The sequence below is a fragment of the Cololabis saira genome, chromosome 1, assembly GCF_033807715.1.
Source record: "Cololabis saira isolate AMF1-May2022 chromosome 1, fColSai1.1, whole genome shotgun sequence".
Lineage (NCBI taxonomy): Eukaryota > Metazoa > Chordata > Actinopteri > Beloniformes > Belonidae > Cololabis > Cololabis saira.
Window position 1 is genome coordinate 54,842,229 of NC_084587.1, and position 19,295 is coordinate 54,861,523.

Consider the following 19,295-nt stretch of genomic DNA (forward strand, 5'->3'; position numbering starts at 1 on the left):
TCTGATGGAGCTGCGCTACAGGAAATGCTACAAAATCCTACAGCAAATGCAAAAAAAAACAAAACAAGAAAAGTACCGTATGTCAAACTTTATTAACAAAATAAAAACCAGCTTTCTCCGTCTCATCAACGTCGCCATTATGCGAGTCAGCGTCGCTGCTGTTGCCTTGAACATCTGTGACGATTCCTGACGTTTTTAGCGCCGTTACTTCAGCGACACCAACTACATTACCCAAAATCCCCCTGACTACATTACCCACAGTAACAGAAATTACCGTAATTATCATATATAAAGGCGCACTGCATTTTAAGGCGCACTGCCGGTTTTTGAGAAAATTAAAGGCTTTTAGGTGCGCCTTATAGTGCGGAAAATACGGTAAATAATTTCTTTGGTTGAACAAATGCTTCCTCATCAGGAAGCAAAACTTCTCTTTAGTGGAATTATGGAGTGTAAACTGATTCTCTATTTGTTTATTTATTTTATCAGTTTTGTAAGCAAATTTACACAATGTCATAGCTTTCCATGTTCATAAAATGCTATTCTTTAATTTCAGATCTCCTCCCCCCTCCGGGCAGGCGTCCCCGTCCACCAACAGCAGTGTGGATGTGAGGTTTTACCTGACCGTCTACAGCTCTATTGCGTCAGCTAACACCCTCTTCACGGCCCTGCGAGCCTTCCTGTTTGCCCACGGCGTCGTCTGCGCGGCCTCCTCCATCCACAACAGGCTCCTGGACCGAGTCCTGAAGGTGCGTCATCCCAGCTCTAAGCCCCCAGACACCTGTCAGACGCCGAGCGCCCGCTGTCAGGACTGAGCCGGGCAGACGGGGTTTTATCACATTTGGCAGGCGTGGTGAAGGTCAGAGGAGCAAGCTGGTGACTTTAAGGTTGCCGGTATGAAACTCCAGACTACCCGATGGGAGGATATTGTTGAAACTGAGTCTCATCTGGGCTTCAAATGCTCTAGACGAGGAGGTGTGACACTCAGAGACACCGTCTCATCTACTTGGTGCCATTAAATCCAACACAACTGAATGCTCAGAAATTTCCATTAAAAGATCAATGAATCAATGGATTCACGCTACAGCCACTTTGTCTGGCTCCAATACAGTTCTAATTTGGTAAAAATAGGATTTGACCGTTCAGATTCATGACATCTGTCCTGTGTCAGTCCTTCACGTGAACGCGACAACCCTCTGAAACATCATGGCTATGCACCAGAAAGCGTCTGGCATTAATTTTTCGCATTAACTGTAAAAAACATGTTGAAGTGGGAGATTCAGCTGCTGCAGGTTGGAAGCGATCGTAGTCGATACTGGCAACGTCTTGCCGCTGATTACTGTCACTGTCCTGCGTTGTTGCTGACTGGTTTTTGCAGCAACTTTGCAGCCGCGATGGGATCTGAATGATGAGAAATGTGTTCCCTGTCATAAAGTGCTTCATGCATGCCAACTAGGCCTGTGTTGAAAAAATCGATTTCCCAATTCTAAATCGATTCTCATATTAATTCCAAAAAATCGATTCATATGTCTAAAGATCGATATTTTTTTTCTTTTTTTTTAGGGGGTGGGGGGGGTTTCTTTTATTTAATTATGTTTTTTTTTTTTTTCATCATTACATTACAACTTTTGGTTATTTTTTTGTTTATGCCCAAAAAAGGAATGTTTTGTTGGACACCAGAATAACTGGTGCCATGTTTTTGCCTTTAAATATGTTTAAAGGTATGAAAACATTAAAGTTTTCAGTTATAATTGCATAAATTGTCTATATTTCATTACTTTATATACTGTCTTGGGGTTACATTTGCAAAGAATGCTAAAAACCAAATGCTCAAAAATTAAAAACCAAAATAGACCGAAAATGGAACAAATAAAAACGGAATGTGGGAAAAAATAAAACTGATTTCATCCGTCTCTGTTTCCTCCCTGGATCTGTTTGGTAATTCTGCCACACGATGTTTCTGAAAGCAGTTCTATCAGCATTCTGGGAGCTGATTGGTCCTTACAGCATCATTAGCTGCAATACTTGCTGTTTAATCTCAATATAATACTAGTATTAATATGTTGCAGAACTACAGTCATATAATTCATGCAACAGCTCAAAAAACAGTTATTTAATAACACAAACCCAAATCAATATCGGAATCGAATCAAATCTTGATAATCGATTCTGAATCTGAAGAATCGGAATCGAATCGATTCTTGACATTTGAATCGATCCCCAGCCCTAATGCCAACAGGAAAACAATCCACATGATTCAGATATATTTGTTGTCACTCATGGCACATGGCCGTTTACTGGATCTGTCTGATCTCCGACCACAGCCTGAAGCGACACGAGTCCTATCTGAAAATCAGAACTCAGGTTTCTGCATCCGCACTGCCCTAGAAAAATTAAGATTAAGTCTCATCAGTAGAAAAATAAAAGATCACATCTGCAGATGTCATTTCAGCCTGTTAGTGTCATCATGAGCTTCAATAATCTTGAATGGTGAACTTGCAGCAGGTGAACTTGTGTACCATAATGCCGTTTAGCTCATCATTTCATAGCACTCCTGTGGTACCATCAAGCTTTCCTTTCAAAATTACAGTGTTTTTATGTCATTGGCATGATATCATTCAAAAATAAACTCATTTTGGGTGTCAGAAACTATGGCCCAATCCCAATACTCCCCCTACTTTTCTTCACTCGCCCTTCTTTTCTTCCCTACCCCCAAAAAAGAAGGGGGAGATTTTAGGGCACTTGAGATCTAGGGCACTTGGCCCAGGTGCCTGTCCCATTTCTCCTATTCCCCCTCGTTTTCATCCCTACCCTGATCAGGAAGCTGAGAGCCAAAAGCTGTTTTAATTTCAGCTGTAGCGCTGTTAATATGGCACTTTATTAAGTTTTAATATTTTTTCAGGCGTAAAAGTAACCGTTAAGATCCCCAACCTGGGCTCAGTTTATCCAAATAACGCCTGTTAAGAAATTTGACTCTACGTTTTCGGAGATGAGAAGACCCGCCGGCCCCGGGGAGCAGCCTCAGCTCACGGCCGGGGGGACAGACGTGTCCTCCGGGTCAAGCTGCTCCGTCGTCCCGGGAGAGAAACCTGCAGCTCTGTTGAGAATCACGCCGGCTGAAATAAATCATTTAGGAAGATGTTGGTTTAATAGATGAAATCTAACAGTTGTAGCTACGCCTGTTAAGAAATTTGCTCCGAAAATTTGGAGATTTCTGCCTGCCGGCTCTGGAGCTTATGGGTCCGCGTTAAATCGACGCAGAGCCTACGGCGTAGGGTACGGCGTACAGCGTAGGTTACGTAGCCTACGGCGAAACCTAACAGCCTTTATTCTGGCGCGATCTTCACGAACAACGGACAAAAAAGGGATTATGTACATTCACTGAGTGAATATTATGAAAGTAAAATGTATATTTCTCGCTAAAAATGTAATCAAAATGCATTTTTATGCAGAAACTAACTCAAAATATTGATTTTATTCACTAAAAAATAAGAAATGTCCGCCATGTTTTTTTTTTTGGATTGAGTCCGCAAATGACGACGAAAAGTATTCTAGGTAATTTTAGGCCCCTAGATCAAACTAGGGTGCATCTGAAAACACTCGCTGTGAAGGGGCTATTCTCAGCCACTCCCCCTCGTTATGCCCCCTCCCCCTAGGTGAAAAGAGGAATTGGGACACCACTACCTTCACGGGAACGCGCAAAATCTAGGGGGAGGGATCAAAACGAGGGCAGGGGGAGTATTAGGACACACCCTACGTCTGAACTGGCTCATTAACATCCTACTGATAACTTTCCTTTATCAGTATCCAGTAGAAAGAAAAGAACCGCTGGAGCTGTTGGTAGATAGATTTCAGTGAAAACATTCATCCAACTTTGATTTCTGCAGTTGATATAAAGGTTGAATAATGACAAAAACGGTCCTTTCTGTGTCCTCCTCCAGGCCACCATGACCTTCTTTGACACCACACCTTTGGGCCGCATCCTCAACCGTTTTTCCTCGGACCTGTACACCATCGACGACAGCCTGCCGTTCATCCTGAACATCCTGCTGGCCAACGTGTTCAGCCTGCTGGGCATGCTGGTGGTGATGAGCTACGGCCTGCCCTGGGTGCTGGTCCCCCTGCTCCCGCTGACGCTGCTCTACCAACGGACTCAGTCCTTCTACAGACACACCTCCCGGGAGCTGAAGCGTCTGTGCAGCCTCACGCTGTCGCCCGTGTATTCACACTTCTCAGAGACCCTGACGGGGCTGGGAACCATCCGGGCCAGCGGACACTCCGCCAGGTCAGAGCCCGGAAAATCAGCCCTTTTAAAGCCCAGTGTAGCACCGGTATCACACCACTAACTGCCCCACTGGACCAGTTCTAGGCTCTAAGGAGTGGGGAGCAAAAATAATGACACCAGAGGTAGAAAAAGCCGGCAATTTAGTGAACGACAAACACACATATAAAACACAGTACATGAAACTAAAAATACCCTGCAGGTTCTTAATATTAAGGTATAAATGGAAAAAAAGTATATCACTCTTTCTTTTTGTTCTTTAGTTCACCTAGTTTATTTTAGTAAAGCTAATAAAGCTGGTTAGACCAGTCTCTTTTCTCCTAGGTTGCACCTATTTTAGGATTCCTATTTTTCTTCCTGAGTTAACTCTTTTTCCTTTCTTTTACAGGTAAGAAAATACCTTCAAAACACAGTTAAATCAAGGTGGACCACAGTTATTCAAATCACATTCAAAAATGTAAACGTATGAAAATAAAAGTATGGCACTTTAAATTTAAGTTCAAGTCCAAATGTGAGTTCAAGTGTTCAGTTCAATGAAAGGTTTCAGTTCAATTCAGTCCAAAAATATTAGTTCAATCAGTTCTGTTCAGTTCAGACTAGTTCCTGATACTCCTACCACTCTGGCAGCGAGTTACCACATGCAGGAGAACCCCTCACTGGTGTGATGGAGAAGATTAGTTGAATGTCTGGGTCTGCTCGCCATCTTGAATCCCGTCTGTGGATGTGCACGCTCATGGCTAGCAACATGGCAGACCAATCCTTGCTCCAACCGAGCTTTCAACCGAGCAAAAAAACCTGACCTGTATAACAGGCCATAAACACAATAAAACTCTTTAAATCCTTAAATTACACAAATAAATTCTTCACAGTCTGAGTTGTAACATTACTGCTACAGTGTTTTTTCAACTCAAAATGGCAGCGGGCATCTCATCTACTCTTTGTTTTTTAGCTCAGCGCACGATGTCGTCATGTTCAGTTGCTGAAATCATATGTATTTTACCAGACCATCACCTTTTTCACAGTTTCTTAAAAGCATTGCTCGTTCCACAGTGTGTCTGTCTACATATAAGAGCAGAAGGTCTGTTGTCTCTCGTCTCAGGTTTGTGGAGGAGAGCGCCAGGCGCCTGGAGCAGAACCAGCGCTGCTTGTTTCTTAGCAACGCCGCCATGCAGTGGCTGGACATCCGCTTGCAGCTGATTGGTGTTGCTGTAGTGACGGGCCTCGGGGTGATAGCCGTTGTGCAGCACCAGTATGGTGTTGTTGATCCAGGTGAGACGACAGCTGGATTTTCTAACTGTGCAAAAGTATTTGATTTAGTTAAAACCGTGTCTCTGTTTTGCTGCTTGTGGTGTTTATTTCAGGTCTCGTGGGTTTGTCCCTCTCCTATGCGTTGTCCATCACATCGCTCCTGTCCGGGCTCATATTCAGCTTCACGCAGACTGAAATGCAGCTGGTGAGCGTGGAGCGGACGCAGGAATACTTCACTGACCTGCCGACCGAGCCGCAGGATCAGAACGTGCAGGTCAGGCTTAACCACCACAAAAACTGATGCTCAAACGTAACGACCCGCGGTCATATCACACAGGAAGAATAAACCCCTCGCTCACACAGGTTACCACCCCTCCTTTCAACAATGCAGATATATTTTATCTGAAATGTTGTCGAGTGTATGCTGAGAGACATAACTGGTGTTGGCTGTAGCTCAGCCTCCTCACGGCTTCACCAATGCCATGGTAGAGGAAATTAAATAGGAATCAGAATCATTCTGCAGCATGACAATGATCCCAAACATAGGTTCTGAGTTATTAATACCGTATTTTCTGCACTATAAGGCGCACTGCACTATAAGGCGCACCTTCAATGAATGACGTATTTTAAAACGGTTTCCATATATAAGGCGCACCGCATTATAAGGCGCTACAGTAGAGGCTGGAGTTACGTTATCCATTAGACCAAGGGTCTCAACCCGCGGCTCCGGAGCCGCATGCGGCTCTTTCATCCTTCGGCGGCTCCGAGTGGCTTGGGAAAATAAATTCCAGAAAAAAAACAAAACTAAGTATTTAATTGGAGTGTATTTTATTTTTTATTGTATTTTATTGTTTTTCGTCGCTCAAAATCCGGTGTATCCGCCAAAACGCCATCCATTCGTTGCAACTTTCAACCCCAGCAAGGCCAAGTATGGAGAAATGTAAGAAAAGAAAAGTATCAGAAGAAAATGGAACATTCAATGATGCCTGGGCAGATTCATTTGCATTTACCTCTGATGAGAGTGGCCTACCAGTATGCCTAATTTATGGAGAAAAACTGTCTAACTATAAACGGTCAAATGTCGCAAGACATTTCAACAATACACACAGAGCCTTTGCTGAAAAATATCTGTTGAAATATCTATAGACCTGTTGCGGCTCAATATTGATCCATATATAAGGCGCACCAGATAATAAGGCGCACGGTCAGCTTTTGAAAAAATGTAAGGCTTTTAGGTGCGCCTTATAGTGCGGAAAATACAGTAACTGTCTTAGGCCACAACATCAGAAAGCAGAGCGCAGGCGGGATGACTCCTGCAGGGTCTCCTGTTGCAAGGTCTCACGGCCATATAACTTATAAGTTAAATGGATATATTCTGAATTTTATTAGATGGATTTACACTCAGCTATCTCAAAACTGCTTTGATTCACGTCGTTTTGGTTCCTGGTGAACGTTTTCACTCCTTATCATCTGAAACTAGACTCAGAATGCTCCTTTAGGCCAGTCCACAACAGTGTTGCAGCTCAGGGAGCAGTTAGGAACAAATAGGACCATATTTACTCGCGTGACCAGTGACCGCCCACACCTGACCGCTGCGTCTGCCATCTCTCTTCTCCTGAAAATGTACAGGACTGTCTCAGAAAATTAGAATATTGTGATTTTCTGTAATGCAATTACAAAACAAAAATGTCATCCATTCTGGATTCATTACAAATCAACTGAAATATTGCAAGCCTTTTATTATTTTAATATTGCTGATCATGGCTTACAGCTTAAGAAAACTCAAATATCCTATCTCAAAAAATTTGAATATTCTGGGAATCTTAATCTTAAACTGTAAACCATAATCAGTAATATTAAAATAATAAAAGGCTTGCAATATTTCAGTTGATTTGTAATGAATCCAGAATTTATGACATTTTTGTTTTTTTAATTGCATTACAGAAAATAAAGAACTTTATCACAATATTCTAATTTTCTGACAGTCCTGTATGCACAGATAAATTCATTAAAGAAACACCAGTTTCCCCTGGGGATGGGAGGTCTTGAAATCACATCTATTTTATCAAGGCAAACATTTCATGAAACATGTGGTCTGGTCTGCAGCCCAGCATTCTCTTTCTGAAGATTAGACCAACAACTGCAGACGTTGGGCTCAAGTGGGTATTCTTGTATGTAGGGATGGATGAAAAATGTGCATTTACAGTGCATATCTTATATATATAGTTTATTTGGTAATATATTTGTATGCAACTTGTCTGTAAAAATCTGAATGTTATAAAGTAGATTTATATGGTTTTAAGATGCAAACTGCAATTTAATTAAGCATCAAACAGGTTGGGTTTTTTTTTGTCACTCCCACTATTAACTTCATTTAAGGCAGTTTTGAAACATGAAACCGCAGTAAGAACAAATGCAGGAACAATGTAATGGTTGAGCCTTTTATTGTAGATGTGATTGTAGAAAAGGAGCAAACTATGTTGTAGCACCTTCATATAATTCATGAATGTAATTGCTGGTTGTCTGTTTTCCTCCTGATAAGCACAAGTGTGTTACATATATGCTAGGAGAAGGACAGCTTTTGAATTCACAGAAACCAGGCACCAGTAATTCCTTAATTTGGGATAAAAAACAAAACAAAAGAAAAAAAAAAAATGAAAAAACAAATAAATATTTAATTTCAATCAGCATTCATTTTACAAATTTTGGAACTTGGCTTTTTTTAAATCAGTGCTCAAAGACATTATCATGTAACATAAGTTAAAATTTGAAAATATTTTTTTTTTACAAATGTTAAGCATAATTAGAAAAGCAAAGTTAAATACTGGGCCCAGCTGTCTAAGGCATCTTTCATTCAACAGAAAAAAGATCTAGACACCTTATACAAAGCAGGAATGAAGCTATACAACGTCACATTATATTTGAATCCTTACAAACTGTACAAAGACAGTCCTGTATAAAATGTTGCAGATCTGCTCTGCTCCTTGACTACCCTCACAAAATTATAAATGCAGTGTTCAGGTTTTAAAATTAAAAAAGTCACACTAGACGTCCTACAAAGTGAGTGAGTTTGTTCTGTAAGGTCTGCTAACTGTATGTGCATTGATTCCTCTGTTTCCCACTGCTGCTGTATCAGTGTGTGTTTCTGCTGGTGTTCTGTCCTCAGCTGCCCCCTGCGTGGCCCGAGCAGGGCCGGCTGGAGTTTCGTGACGTGGCTCTGTCCTACAGGGAGGGTCTGCCCAACGCGCTGGATGGAGTGAGCCTGCTGGTGCCACCCGGGGAGAAAATTGGCATTATGGGGCGCACAGGCTCTGGCAAGTCGTCCATGTTCCTGGCCCTGTTCCGCATGGTGGAACTGAACCGGGGGCAGATTCTGCTAGATCACCTGGACATCAGCACCGTGGGCCTGGCTCAGCTGAGGTACGCCACAGTTAGAAGACACCACATTTCTTTAAGATTATCAATGATTTTCTCACCTCGTCCCGTAGTGCTGTGAGGTGGAATCATCAGCGTGCTCTTTGTGCCCTCTGCAGGTCCAGGTTGGCCATTATTCCTCAGGACCCCTTCCTGTTCAGCGGGAGCGTCAGGGAGAACCTGGACCCGTGTGGGCGACAGACGGACCAGCAGCTGCTGGACGTCCTGGACCAGTGCCACCTCAGCAGCGTGGTCGGCAGGATGGGTGAGTTATTGATCTGGAGACGATCGCTGAGCAGCACAGCTGAGGGCCCCTTTTAAACCAAACTGTGTTGGAAAACCTCCTGACTCGGGAAGTTAAACTCCACACAGTATCACCTGAGAAAGTCTCTGTTAGCTCAGAATGATTGATAAATTAAACCATTTCATGTACAGTCAGTTTGCTTCTGCACATGTTGTATTAACTGGTCAGTTCAGAAGTTCAGTAAAACACTTTTATTATCATATTTCATACGTTGCAGCATGATTTTTTTCTCTGCTTTTTTTTTTTTAATTACGTTTATTGAACAGGGACAAATGTATCAAACATTATTTCATAAAAAATACAAAACAGATGTCATACAAACAGGTTTCTAGTCAGAGCTAATTTGCAACCCCTGTCCCTGGTTAGGCCTTTACTTAACATTGGAAAGCAGAGTTAAAACAGTACAAAACCATTAAAATACAAAACAATGCAAAACAGAATAAACAGAATAAAGACAATACAAAGAGAAGAAGCAAAAACACAAACCAGATAAGGACAGAAAACTAAAATAATACAGTGGTACAGTATGTTAAAGTCAATGTTCACCAGCTTGTTTCAGTTTCAGCCATTGTTTTACTTGTTGCTAAAAACCTTGAGCTCTGTCAGTATTTTGATTTCAGGTTCAGTGTATTCCATAATTTGGTATCTATTACAGAGAAGGATGACTGTCCAAATGTTGTTCTGCGTTTTGCTATTCTACAATTACTACTTGTTGCAGCCCTAGTTCTAATTCCACCGTTTTGTTTGTTTAGTTTAGTATTTCTGGGGCAAGGTTATTCACACATTTGAAAATAAGTTTTAAAAATGAGAAGCCTACAAAACTGTCAAAACGTAATAGATTGTATTTTTTGATAATTTGGCAGTGATGCCATCCTACAGGTTTTTGCTTCTCCCTATTTTCCTTTGTGTATTGATTCTGTTAAGTACTTCCATAGTTGTATCTGCTAATGTTTACTGGGGATGATTGAGGGATGATCACAGGGTCTGTTCTGTGTTTGTGCGTGTGAATGGCAGGGGGCCTGGATGCTGAGGTGGGAGAGAGAGGGAAAGGCTTCTCTGCTGGCCAGAGGCAGCTGCTGTGTCTGGCCAGAGCGTTGCTCACGCAGGCCAAGGTGAGTCCCAGCTACGGCGTTTTGCTCTAACCTTAAACACGGCAGACCGGACAAAATATCAGGTTGGTTTCTGTGGAGTCACTGATGCCGTCCCCGTCAGGATTCAGCGGAACAGTCTGGTCGTCCACGATAGCACCGCTGCTTCTGTGTGTGTGTGTGTGTGTGTGTGTGTGTGTGTGTGTGTGTGTGTGTGTGTGTGTGTGTGTGTGTGTGTGTGTGTGTGTGTGTGTGTGTGTGTGTGTGTGTGTGTGTGTGTGTGTGTGTGTGTGTGTGTGTGTGTGTGTGTGTGTGTGTGTGTCATCAGGGAGTAGCCTGGCCAGCCAGACCCATTTATTTTGAACATTTTCTCTGGAGAGATGAGTCCCCAGCCCAGCCCCCCAGGCATTTCCCCATTTTGGGATATCTATTGCAGATACTTGTCTGCACTGCAAAAACTCAAAACATTTGTCTTATTTCTAGTTAAAATGTCTCATTTTTAGTCAAAAAAATCTCATTACACTTAAAACAAGACTCATCACTGGAAAAAACAACAATTTTCACCTGTTTCAAGTAAATTTTCACTTAAAATAAGTATAAAAATCTGCCAGTGGAACAAGATTTTTTTGCTTGTAATGAGAAGATAAATCTTGTCCCACTGGCAGATTTTTCTACTTATTTCAAGTATTTTGACTAAAAATTAGACATTTTAACTAGAAATAAGACAAATATTCCTGGTAAGATTTTGAGTTTTTGCAGTGTGGTTGTTGCTCTTCCTACACGTCACATGAGTTCATACCTGTCAAGTCTCCAGTTTTGGGCAGGAAACTACCGTATTGTACCCCTCTTTCCTTTTTAGTATTTTCCCGTAAATTTCCCGTTTTATAATATAATAATTTTTAAAAAGCATTCTTATGCCTCTCCTAAGTGAATTGCCACTAACCTTGCAATAACTGCCCCTCGTTGTGCCCTGGTTCTCGCGAGGTTAGTGGCAACAGCGGGAACAAACTCGGAACAACAAATAGGAGATGGATGGATGTAACGAGAGAGAAAACATTTCTTCCAAAAAAGCAAAGACTTAGTGTAAATATCTCTAAAAATGGGAAACCAAATTTACTTTCCTAAAGAGGAGCAGGACGGGGCTCAGTTACGCGTTCTGACAGTCATGAATGCCAGAGAGGGAAAATGTAAATGTTTCACTTGAAGACAATCAATGTGTATATAAACTGAAAATATTTAAAATAAATAAATGTGCTTTATTTCACTTTTATGTTTTCATTTAGGCTCTGTTATAGATATGACATACATAGGAATGTCCACAGCATTTCAGTGTCAACAGACGCAGACCTGTCAGATTCAGAACACATAATTGTAGTTTATAAATGTTTGACAGGTAGATATTTTAGATTTCTTGTAAACCTGTCTTAAAATGGAATGCAAATACTGGACCTCGGTTGGGCTGGTGGGACAGCGGGCAGTGGAAAATGTCCCTTATTTTTAAAAACTTCCACTGGTGTCTGCAGAAACGTTGCTCTGCATCCTTGGAAATCGCAGTCAAGGCAAGGCAAGGCAAATTTATTTATATAGCACAATTCAACACAAGGTAATTCAAAGTGCTTTACATTGACATTAAAAGCGACAGGACATAATAACAAATAGGTAAGAAATCAAATCCAAGGAAAACAGAGTAATTCTTTGTTTTGAAGGAAAAAAAGGATGAGGATGTGTGGCCGGGTTAATCAGAAACACGCTCTGCACCTGAAGTTATCAGTACATAAAGTTTTGAGCACACAGAGAGGCGTCTGCCTGGATGCCCGTCTGTAATGCCAATATAATAGCACTGCAGCTCTGTCAGATAGAATTAGTATGGATTAGTGGGTTTAGGTGAGCGTCTGCTTGAGTTTCTGGTTTGGCTTCGGGCTGTTGATGGCCATTGTTAGTCTGAATCTCTGCCGTCAGCACTTTTGTCTGGATTGGACTGCAGTTTGAGGCCGTGACGCGGGTCACACCCACTGTTCTGCTCGGGGCCAAGCAGAAAGAGGCGGGTACGGCCAAATGCAATTAGCTTAGTGATTCAGCTGAGTCGACTTCTGGTATTTTACCACACTCAGGGCGCTGAAGCGTCAGCGTTGTGACTGACCACCTCGGATTAAAAGCACAACGGGTAAAGACCTGCGAGTCTACCTGCGTGAGTCCACTGAGCACAGTTACAACCAAAGTAGTGCAAAATGTGTATCAAAACCATCCCGGTCAGATACGGGTACAGACCAAGACGTGCCTCCCGTAGGCAGCGCAATCCACAAAACCTGTGCTGTCCCAGGGTGTGTCCGTCTGCCACATCCTCTTTTACCTTTGGTCTCTGGAACTGTCAGTCTGCAGTTAACAAAACAGAGTTCAGCAGTTCATTGTTACGTCTCTCAGACATGCAGGTCGTCGCCCTGACTGAGACTTGGATCCGCTGCTCTATCCGTAGATGCAGAATTCACTCGCTCTGCTGGACGAGGAGGTGGTACAGGCTTTTATAATGTCCAAAAAGTGTATTTTCACATCCATCTGTCCCATTGCTAACTGCTCATCACTTGAACATCACGCAGTAAAAATCTCTAAGCCCTTCACTGCTTACTTTCTGGTCATATACCGCCCTCCAGGAGGCAACATAGATGGGTTCATCTCTTAACTCTGACATCCCTGATGATGCTCTCCGCTAATTATACTGGGAGACATGAACATTCACATCGGCAAAACACAGGTAAATGAGTTTCTCGGTCTCATCCACTCTTCCAATCTTGCGCTGGTCCAGACTCCCCCAACACACAAAGCTGGTCACATCCTTGACCTGGTGCTGACCAGAAACTGCACTACAGCTGACGTGTGTGTCGCACCACTGCACCTCTCAGACACTTCCTGGTTACATTTTCCATCTCCCTCCCTCATGTCACTCACCCGACTCCAAAGATGGTTTCCTACCGCAGAAACTTACGATCGCTCTGCCCTACACAGCTGTCTAATGAGGTCTGCTCTACCCTCCCTTCCCTCTCAGACTTTTCCACACTATCTGTTAATGAGGCTACGGAGAGGCCTCCTCTCTGGATAAACTCTGTCCTCTGGTGTCCAAACCAGCTGGACAGAAACCTCCCAGTCCATGGAGGTTCAGAGGAACCACAGAGCTGGTCTTAGGGCAGCAGAAAGAAAGTGGGACAAATCCAAAGAGCACACTGACCTGTCTGAGTACCGACAAAAAAGTTCATTTTTCACATCCAGCTTAAAGGCTGGATAAATGAGGATGAGGTCTCTAAACTTCTAGTTGGCTCAATACCAACGACCTGTCCTCTTGATCATGTCCCTACCGACATCCTGCAGAGCATTTTACCGACGGTCAGACCTGCAGTAACCCACGTTATCAACTCCTCTCTTACTTCTGGCATGTTTCCCTCTGCCTTCAAACAAGCTTGAGTCACTCCACTGCTGAAAAACCCCACACTCAACCCTGGCCAGGCTGAAAACTACCAGCAGGTCTCACTGCTCCCGTTCATGTCTAAACTTCTAGGACGTGCCGTCTTCAGTCAGGTCTCACAGTTCCTTCACGACAACTGCCTGTACGATCCACATCAGTCTGGCTTTAGGCCACCCAACTGAAACTGCTTTTCTGTCAGTTTCTGAGTCACTACGGGCTGCCAGATCTGCTGGTCCGTCCTCAGTCCTCATACTGTTGAGTCACTACGGGCTGCCAGATCTGCTGGTCTGTCCTCAGTCCTCAGACTGCTTGACCTGTCTGCTGCCTTTGATCCGGTCAACCACCACATCCTCCTCTCCACACTCTCAAAGCTTTCAGGATCTGTCCTCTTGTGGTTCATGTCTTACCTCGCAGGCAGATCCTTCAGAGTGTCATGGCAAGGACGAGTGTCCAGATTGCATGAGTTGGCAACAGGGGTGCCACAGGGATTGGTGCTTGGCCCTCTTCACTTTTCACTATACACCTCTTCACTAGGTGAAATCATCAGCTCTCATGGCTTCTACCACTGCTAGGCAGATGACACCCAGCTCTCTCTTTCCTTCCCACCTGGTGACACTTCTGGGTAACGGTCCAACAATTATAACCAGTACTTCCACAACAATGTCCTGTCTTCACAATGCTGGGAGGTTGGGACACTGAGAAAAGCTTTGAACAGAGACACTAACACTAAATATAGACACTGATTTTATAACCATTATTGTGCCTCTATTAAATGTGTGTGTTTTCTAAACAGTCACGCTGTAATGACGTATTTTAAAGACTAGCAAGGGGTCTTTACAGGTTACCGTATTTGAGTTCCCAAATGTTTTTAAAGTGTGCTGCAGGCCTGAAAGGTAATGGACGGATTTGAGCAAGTGAAACAAATTTGATTACTAAATATTAAAGTAGCAATGTGTCATGTGAACCCGGAAATGAAATTCATACTCCATACGCCAGTCTGGGAATGTGGAGCAGTGTAGCTGCACAAAGTGAGTTGGTCTACCCTTGCGTAAGAAACGAGAAAACAGTCTTTCCTTGTCAATTCAACATCAAATGTAATGTGAATCAAAACCGGAAATCTGATAATCCAAACCCAGGATCTGTAACCATGAAGTCAAAATCTACTACTCAAACTAAGAGTGCAGACGTTTTTCTGTTACACATTTCATTTATCACCATCATTTTCTAAAAGCAACTCTGTTTCCAAAGTGTCGTTCTCAGTTGTGCCTTTTTCTTTTTGCTGCTGTTATTCTGAAACGAGTCAAATCAGCACTTCATCAATCTACTGCGGGCAGGCGGTGTGGTGGAAAAACGGATTAACACCTCTTTATAAAATGTTTAAACCACTCGCAATTATCTGGACGGAAACTGAAGGCATTTAGATGACCAGGAAGACTTGAGAGATGATCCAAGTTTCAGTAGATTTAATTAATTATTTGCTTGCGAATGGGTCAAAACGTACATCAGGCACCTCGATACAGGAATGACAAAGAATGAAAGATGCATCTTGATTTTGAAAACAACAAAATGATGACTAAACATTACGATAACAGGTCATTGTGGCACCAGAGCTGATCTTTCAGAAACAAACATGAGTTTGCACTCTGTACTCAGGCCAAGGCTAATATTTCCATCACAGGCAGGACATAGTTGAGATCAATACATTTGGCGCTGAATTAACACCATAGTAACTTGACTTACTCTACCATCAAAAATGTTTAACGAAACAAAAATCTGCAGCAGTTAACTTGCCAATCTAAAAAAAATGTTGCAAGTTCTGCATCAAATTTCATTTCTTTGTTGTCCATAAACTGTCTCCGACGAGGGCGAGCACTGCCGATATTCACTCTGCTTTTAGTCCTGTTTTATCCGCTCTTTTCCACTTCTGGACTAGCGTTTTTTACCGTACCGGGACGTTGTGGTGGTGGCAAAGCTCTTTTACCGAGAGCTTCAGCTGCTTTTCCTGTTTGTTTCTCCTAAAATGGTAACCTGGGGCCTCATTTATAAAAGAGTGCGTAGGATTCATACTAAAAGTGCGTGTGCGCCCAAAAGCCGAAAATGGCGTCCACACAAAAAAATCCTGATTTATAAAACCGTTTGCACGCACATCTGCACGCAATGTTCGCTTTATAAATCACAGTCCACCTGGAAGGTTGCGCACGTGAATTCGCCTCATATCCCGCCGTCTACACGCCCACTTCATACCATAAATGGGCAATGCAAAGTACTTGATGACTGTATTTGTATATGAATGAGCCTGCTGAGCATGTGCAGTGCCACCTGCAGTCTGTTTCTGCTGCGTCAGGATGAATGAGACGTGTGATGAGACGTGTCCAGCCACCGTGCCACTAAATTTCACGGAGACTGAGATCGAGATGTTGTGGATGAGGTGGAGGCAGGAAAACCACATTATTTGGTGGTCACAGTAATGGCATCACTAACAAAAATAAAGCGAGTGCCACGGACAGATCTGTTGCAGAAAAAAGAAGTGGTGTGATTTGAAGGTGGAGGCCAAGAGGTACGGAGCCCCTAAAGGGACACGGATTTTTTTAATGTATATATATAATGAGTTTTACGTGCGCGCGTGAAACCTTTATGGCTGATTTATGGTTCTGCGTTACACCAACGCAGAGCCTACGGCGCAGGCTCTGCGTTGGTGTAACGCGGAACCATGATTATGGAGGACCAAAACTGACATAATTAAAGGTTTCTACTAAAAACACTTTTCCACTGTACATTTAACAGTGACATGTGGAATAAGTACAGTATACAGTAAAACAACAGTTGTTTTCAGAGACACAGCTCTACAAAAATATGTAGATTTGAATGCCTTTTATTCATTGTTTATTTAGATTAGATTATCCTTTATTTCTCCCTCAATGGGGAAACTCAATTTGTTCAGCAGCAGTACACTTAACACACACATGCAGGGGAGGGGTAAAGTAAAAATATATAATTACAAAATATAGACAGTATATACATTGGAATGGAAATAAAAGTAGTGCGAAAAAAAAACAGTGCAAAAAGAGCAGGTAATTCAATTCAATTTTGTTTATATAGCGTCTAATACAACAAAAGTTGTCTCTAGACGCTTTTCAGAGACCCATACCCGGAACAAAGGTTTTAAATGTTCCAACCGTAGCCTCTTGAACCCCTCTTTGCCTTTATACCCACGAGAGGGTTCTCAAAGTACAGTTTTCATCTAAATTCCTTCTTTAAAGTGATGACAAAAAGAAAAACATAAGAAACAGCTTAGAGGAACACGAAGAATCTTTCTCCTAAAAGAGGTTTTTTTGTGCCGAAAAATCATATTTGTAATATACTACACCATACAAAATAACCTACCTTTAAACCGCTGTCTGGGTGTCATATAGTTTGTTATAAATTCAAAGTTAAACTTTTGTTGATTGGGGTTGTATTATTGCGTCCTTACTTCCTCAGTTTCAGTCATCCCCACACAGTTTGCAGCTGTTTTTAACTGACCTCTGACCTCCAGAGTGTGTTTTTGTGCAGCTGCTGTGTATTGATGAAGCCACGGCCAGTGTGGATCACCAGACGGACAAACTGCTGCAGCAAACCATCAGGGACAAGTTTCATGACAAGACTGTGCTCACTATCGCCCACAGGTAAATGTTTCCTGGTGCAAATGTCTGTAAAAGTCAGTTTTCCTGCCCCGTGCTGCAGTACGATATGCAGTAAAACCTTTTCTCACCTTTGTAACTTTGTGTTTTCAATCCAGTTCATTAGTAAGAGTCAAAAGTGTTTTGTTTTCGAATGAGACGTTCAAATCTTGGCTGATTCCTCGTCTTCCTGTGGATATTTAGAGAATATTGTTTTTGTTTCATCAGGATCAACACCATCATGGACTGTGACCGAGTGCTGGTGATGCATGCTGGGAAGGTGCTGGAGTTTGACGCTCCCGCTGCTCTCTGCCAGTCTGACTCCTCGGTGTTCCGCCGGCTGGTTGGGGAGTTAGGAGATGGAGACGTCCCAAAGACGGGAGAAGGAGAGGACTGTGAAACCTGACGATGTTTTTCCCCTCGTGTATCCCGGACCGGCCTGCTGAGAAACCTTTAGACTCCACACACGCTTGCAGCTCCGGCCCGGCTGAAGCTGAGAGGCGTCGCCTGCACGGGCTCATCGTCACGCGTGTGGCCAGAAAAATGTCATTTGCTGCTGTTTCATTTCCTAAGAAATGTAAGCTCTTATTGTATTTACCTTAATTTCCGACTTTGGTTTGTTGAAACGTAAACATTTTGGCTGACGTGTTTCTTTATATCCATGTCTACATTTTATTTTACTGCCCTGCAGTACTTTTTACTGTGTAAAAGTATAACTTGTTTCTACACGTCAGTGCTGTCAGCTGCTCTAAACAGCGTTTGTACTTCACTGTTTCCTGTTTCCTCCTCCTTTCCCAGGATGCACGGCGGGAGTTATCGTGCAACTTTGCCAACTACTACTTTACAATAAGGATTTTTTTTCTTTGCTTTTGTTACCTAAACGTCGATCAAGACGGAGATACACTAACCACTGTATACACCGTTTCTGCTTTTCATTATTTACCGAGACTCGTAAAGTACCAGTTTTAGTCAGCTGGGATGTGAAGTAACGTCTAAAACTGCTGCTCAGTGACGTACAGTAGTTACACCAACTGTTCTCTACCACGGACCCACCAGACGAGCTTTACTGTAATTACAGACGTCATTCATTCAATCACGGCGCATAAACTGTAAGAGCCCTCATCTATGGGCTTTGTGGGCTTTGAACTAAAAAACTATTTTTATAAATCATTTGAAGAGTTGAATTAAACACAAAGTCTGCATCCGTCTTGGGAGCCGGGCTGTTATTTATAAAAATAAAGAGAAATATTTTGGCTGCTAATTCTACTTGTTGCATTTGTAATTGTAAATATCTGCCGCCAGCAAAAATAAGTTATGATTCCTTACGTTGGGTTTTGAAGAAATGATGAATGTACTGTACATGACTGTTTTGTTTTAATTAAGTTGTTAGAAATAAAGTGCAGCTCTAAAGTTGAACCAGACTTGGGAGTCTGACTGGATGTTGTCAGAAAGTCACCTGTCTTGTAAATGTTGACCAAGACGGCGTACACTTTTTGGTTTATAACCGTGTTACACCCACTCCCTTCCCTGAAACCTGCTCAAAGCCTCCACTTAATGATAAATAAAAGCCAGAAATGTATCTCAATGCTGCTTACATATTTTTTACATCACTTCACACTGAAGGCATCACTTGACTTCAGTCACTCACTTGCTCTTTTTATTTATTCATTTATGTCATTTTGATGTCTTGTCTCAGGAAAATGGTTTGCTGCATATTGTAAGATGGCCATACAGCCTGCAGCCTGTTTACCACATTCAATTTTGCCTCTTAGCTTCATCACAGAGAGCTGGCCAGGCTCCAGCCGAGCCCTGTGACCCTGACCTGCAGATATACACAGTACTGGAGTTG

The 19,295-nt window shown here is 42.5% G+C and overlaps 1 protein-coding gene across 1 annotated transcript in view; it reads left to right on the top strand.

Moving 5' to 3' along the window:
• abcc10 (ATP-binding cassette, sub-family C (CFTR/MRP), member 10) overlaps positions 1-19,013 on the top strand; it is a 33,785-nt gene extending 14,772 nt beyond the window's left edge. Inside the window, exons 13-21 of the mRNA XM_061727442.1 lie at positions 554-746; positions 3,939-4,282; positions 5,379-5,548; positions 5,641-5,801; positions 8,694-8,947; positions 9,061-9,206; positions 10,260-10,357; positions 17,340-17,452; positions 17,675-19,013. Of these exons, the coding sequence (XP_061583426.1) occupies positions 554-746; positions 3,939-4,282; positions 5,379-5,548; positions 5,641-5,801; positions 8,694-8,947; positions 9,061-9,206; positions 10,260-10,357; positions 17,340-17,452; positions 17,675-17,852 (1,657 nt within the window). The 3' untranslated portion in view covers positions 17,853-19,013. The remainder of the gene's footprint in view (positions 1-553; positions 747-3,938; positions 4,283-5,378; positions 5,549-5,640; positions 5,802-8,693; positions 8,948-9,060; positions 9,207-10,259; positions 10,358-17,339; positions 17,453-17,674) is intronic.
• Positions 19,014-19,295: the final 282 nt, after the last annotated feature.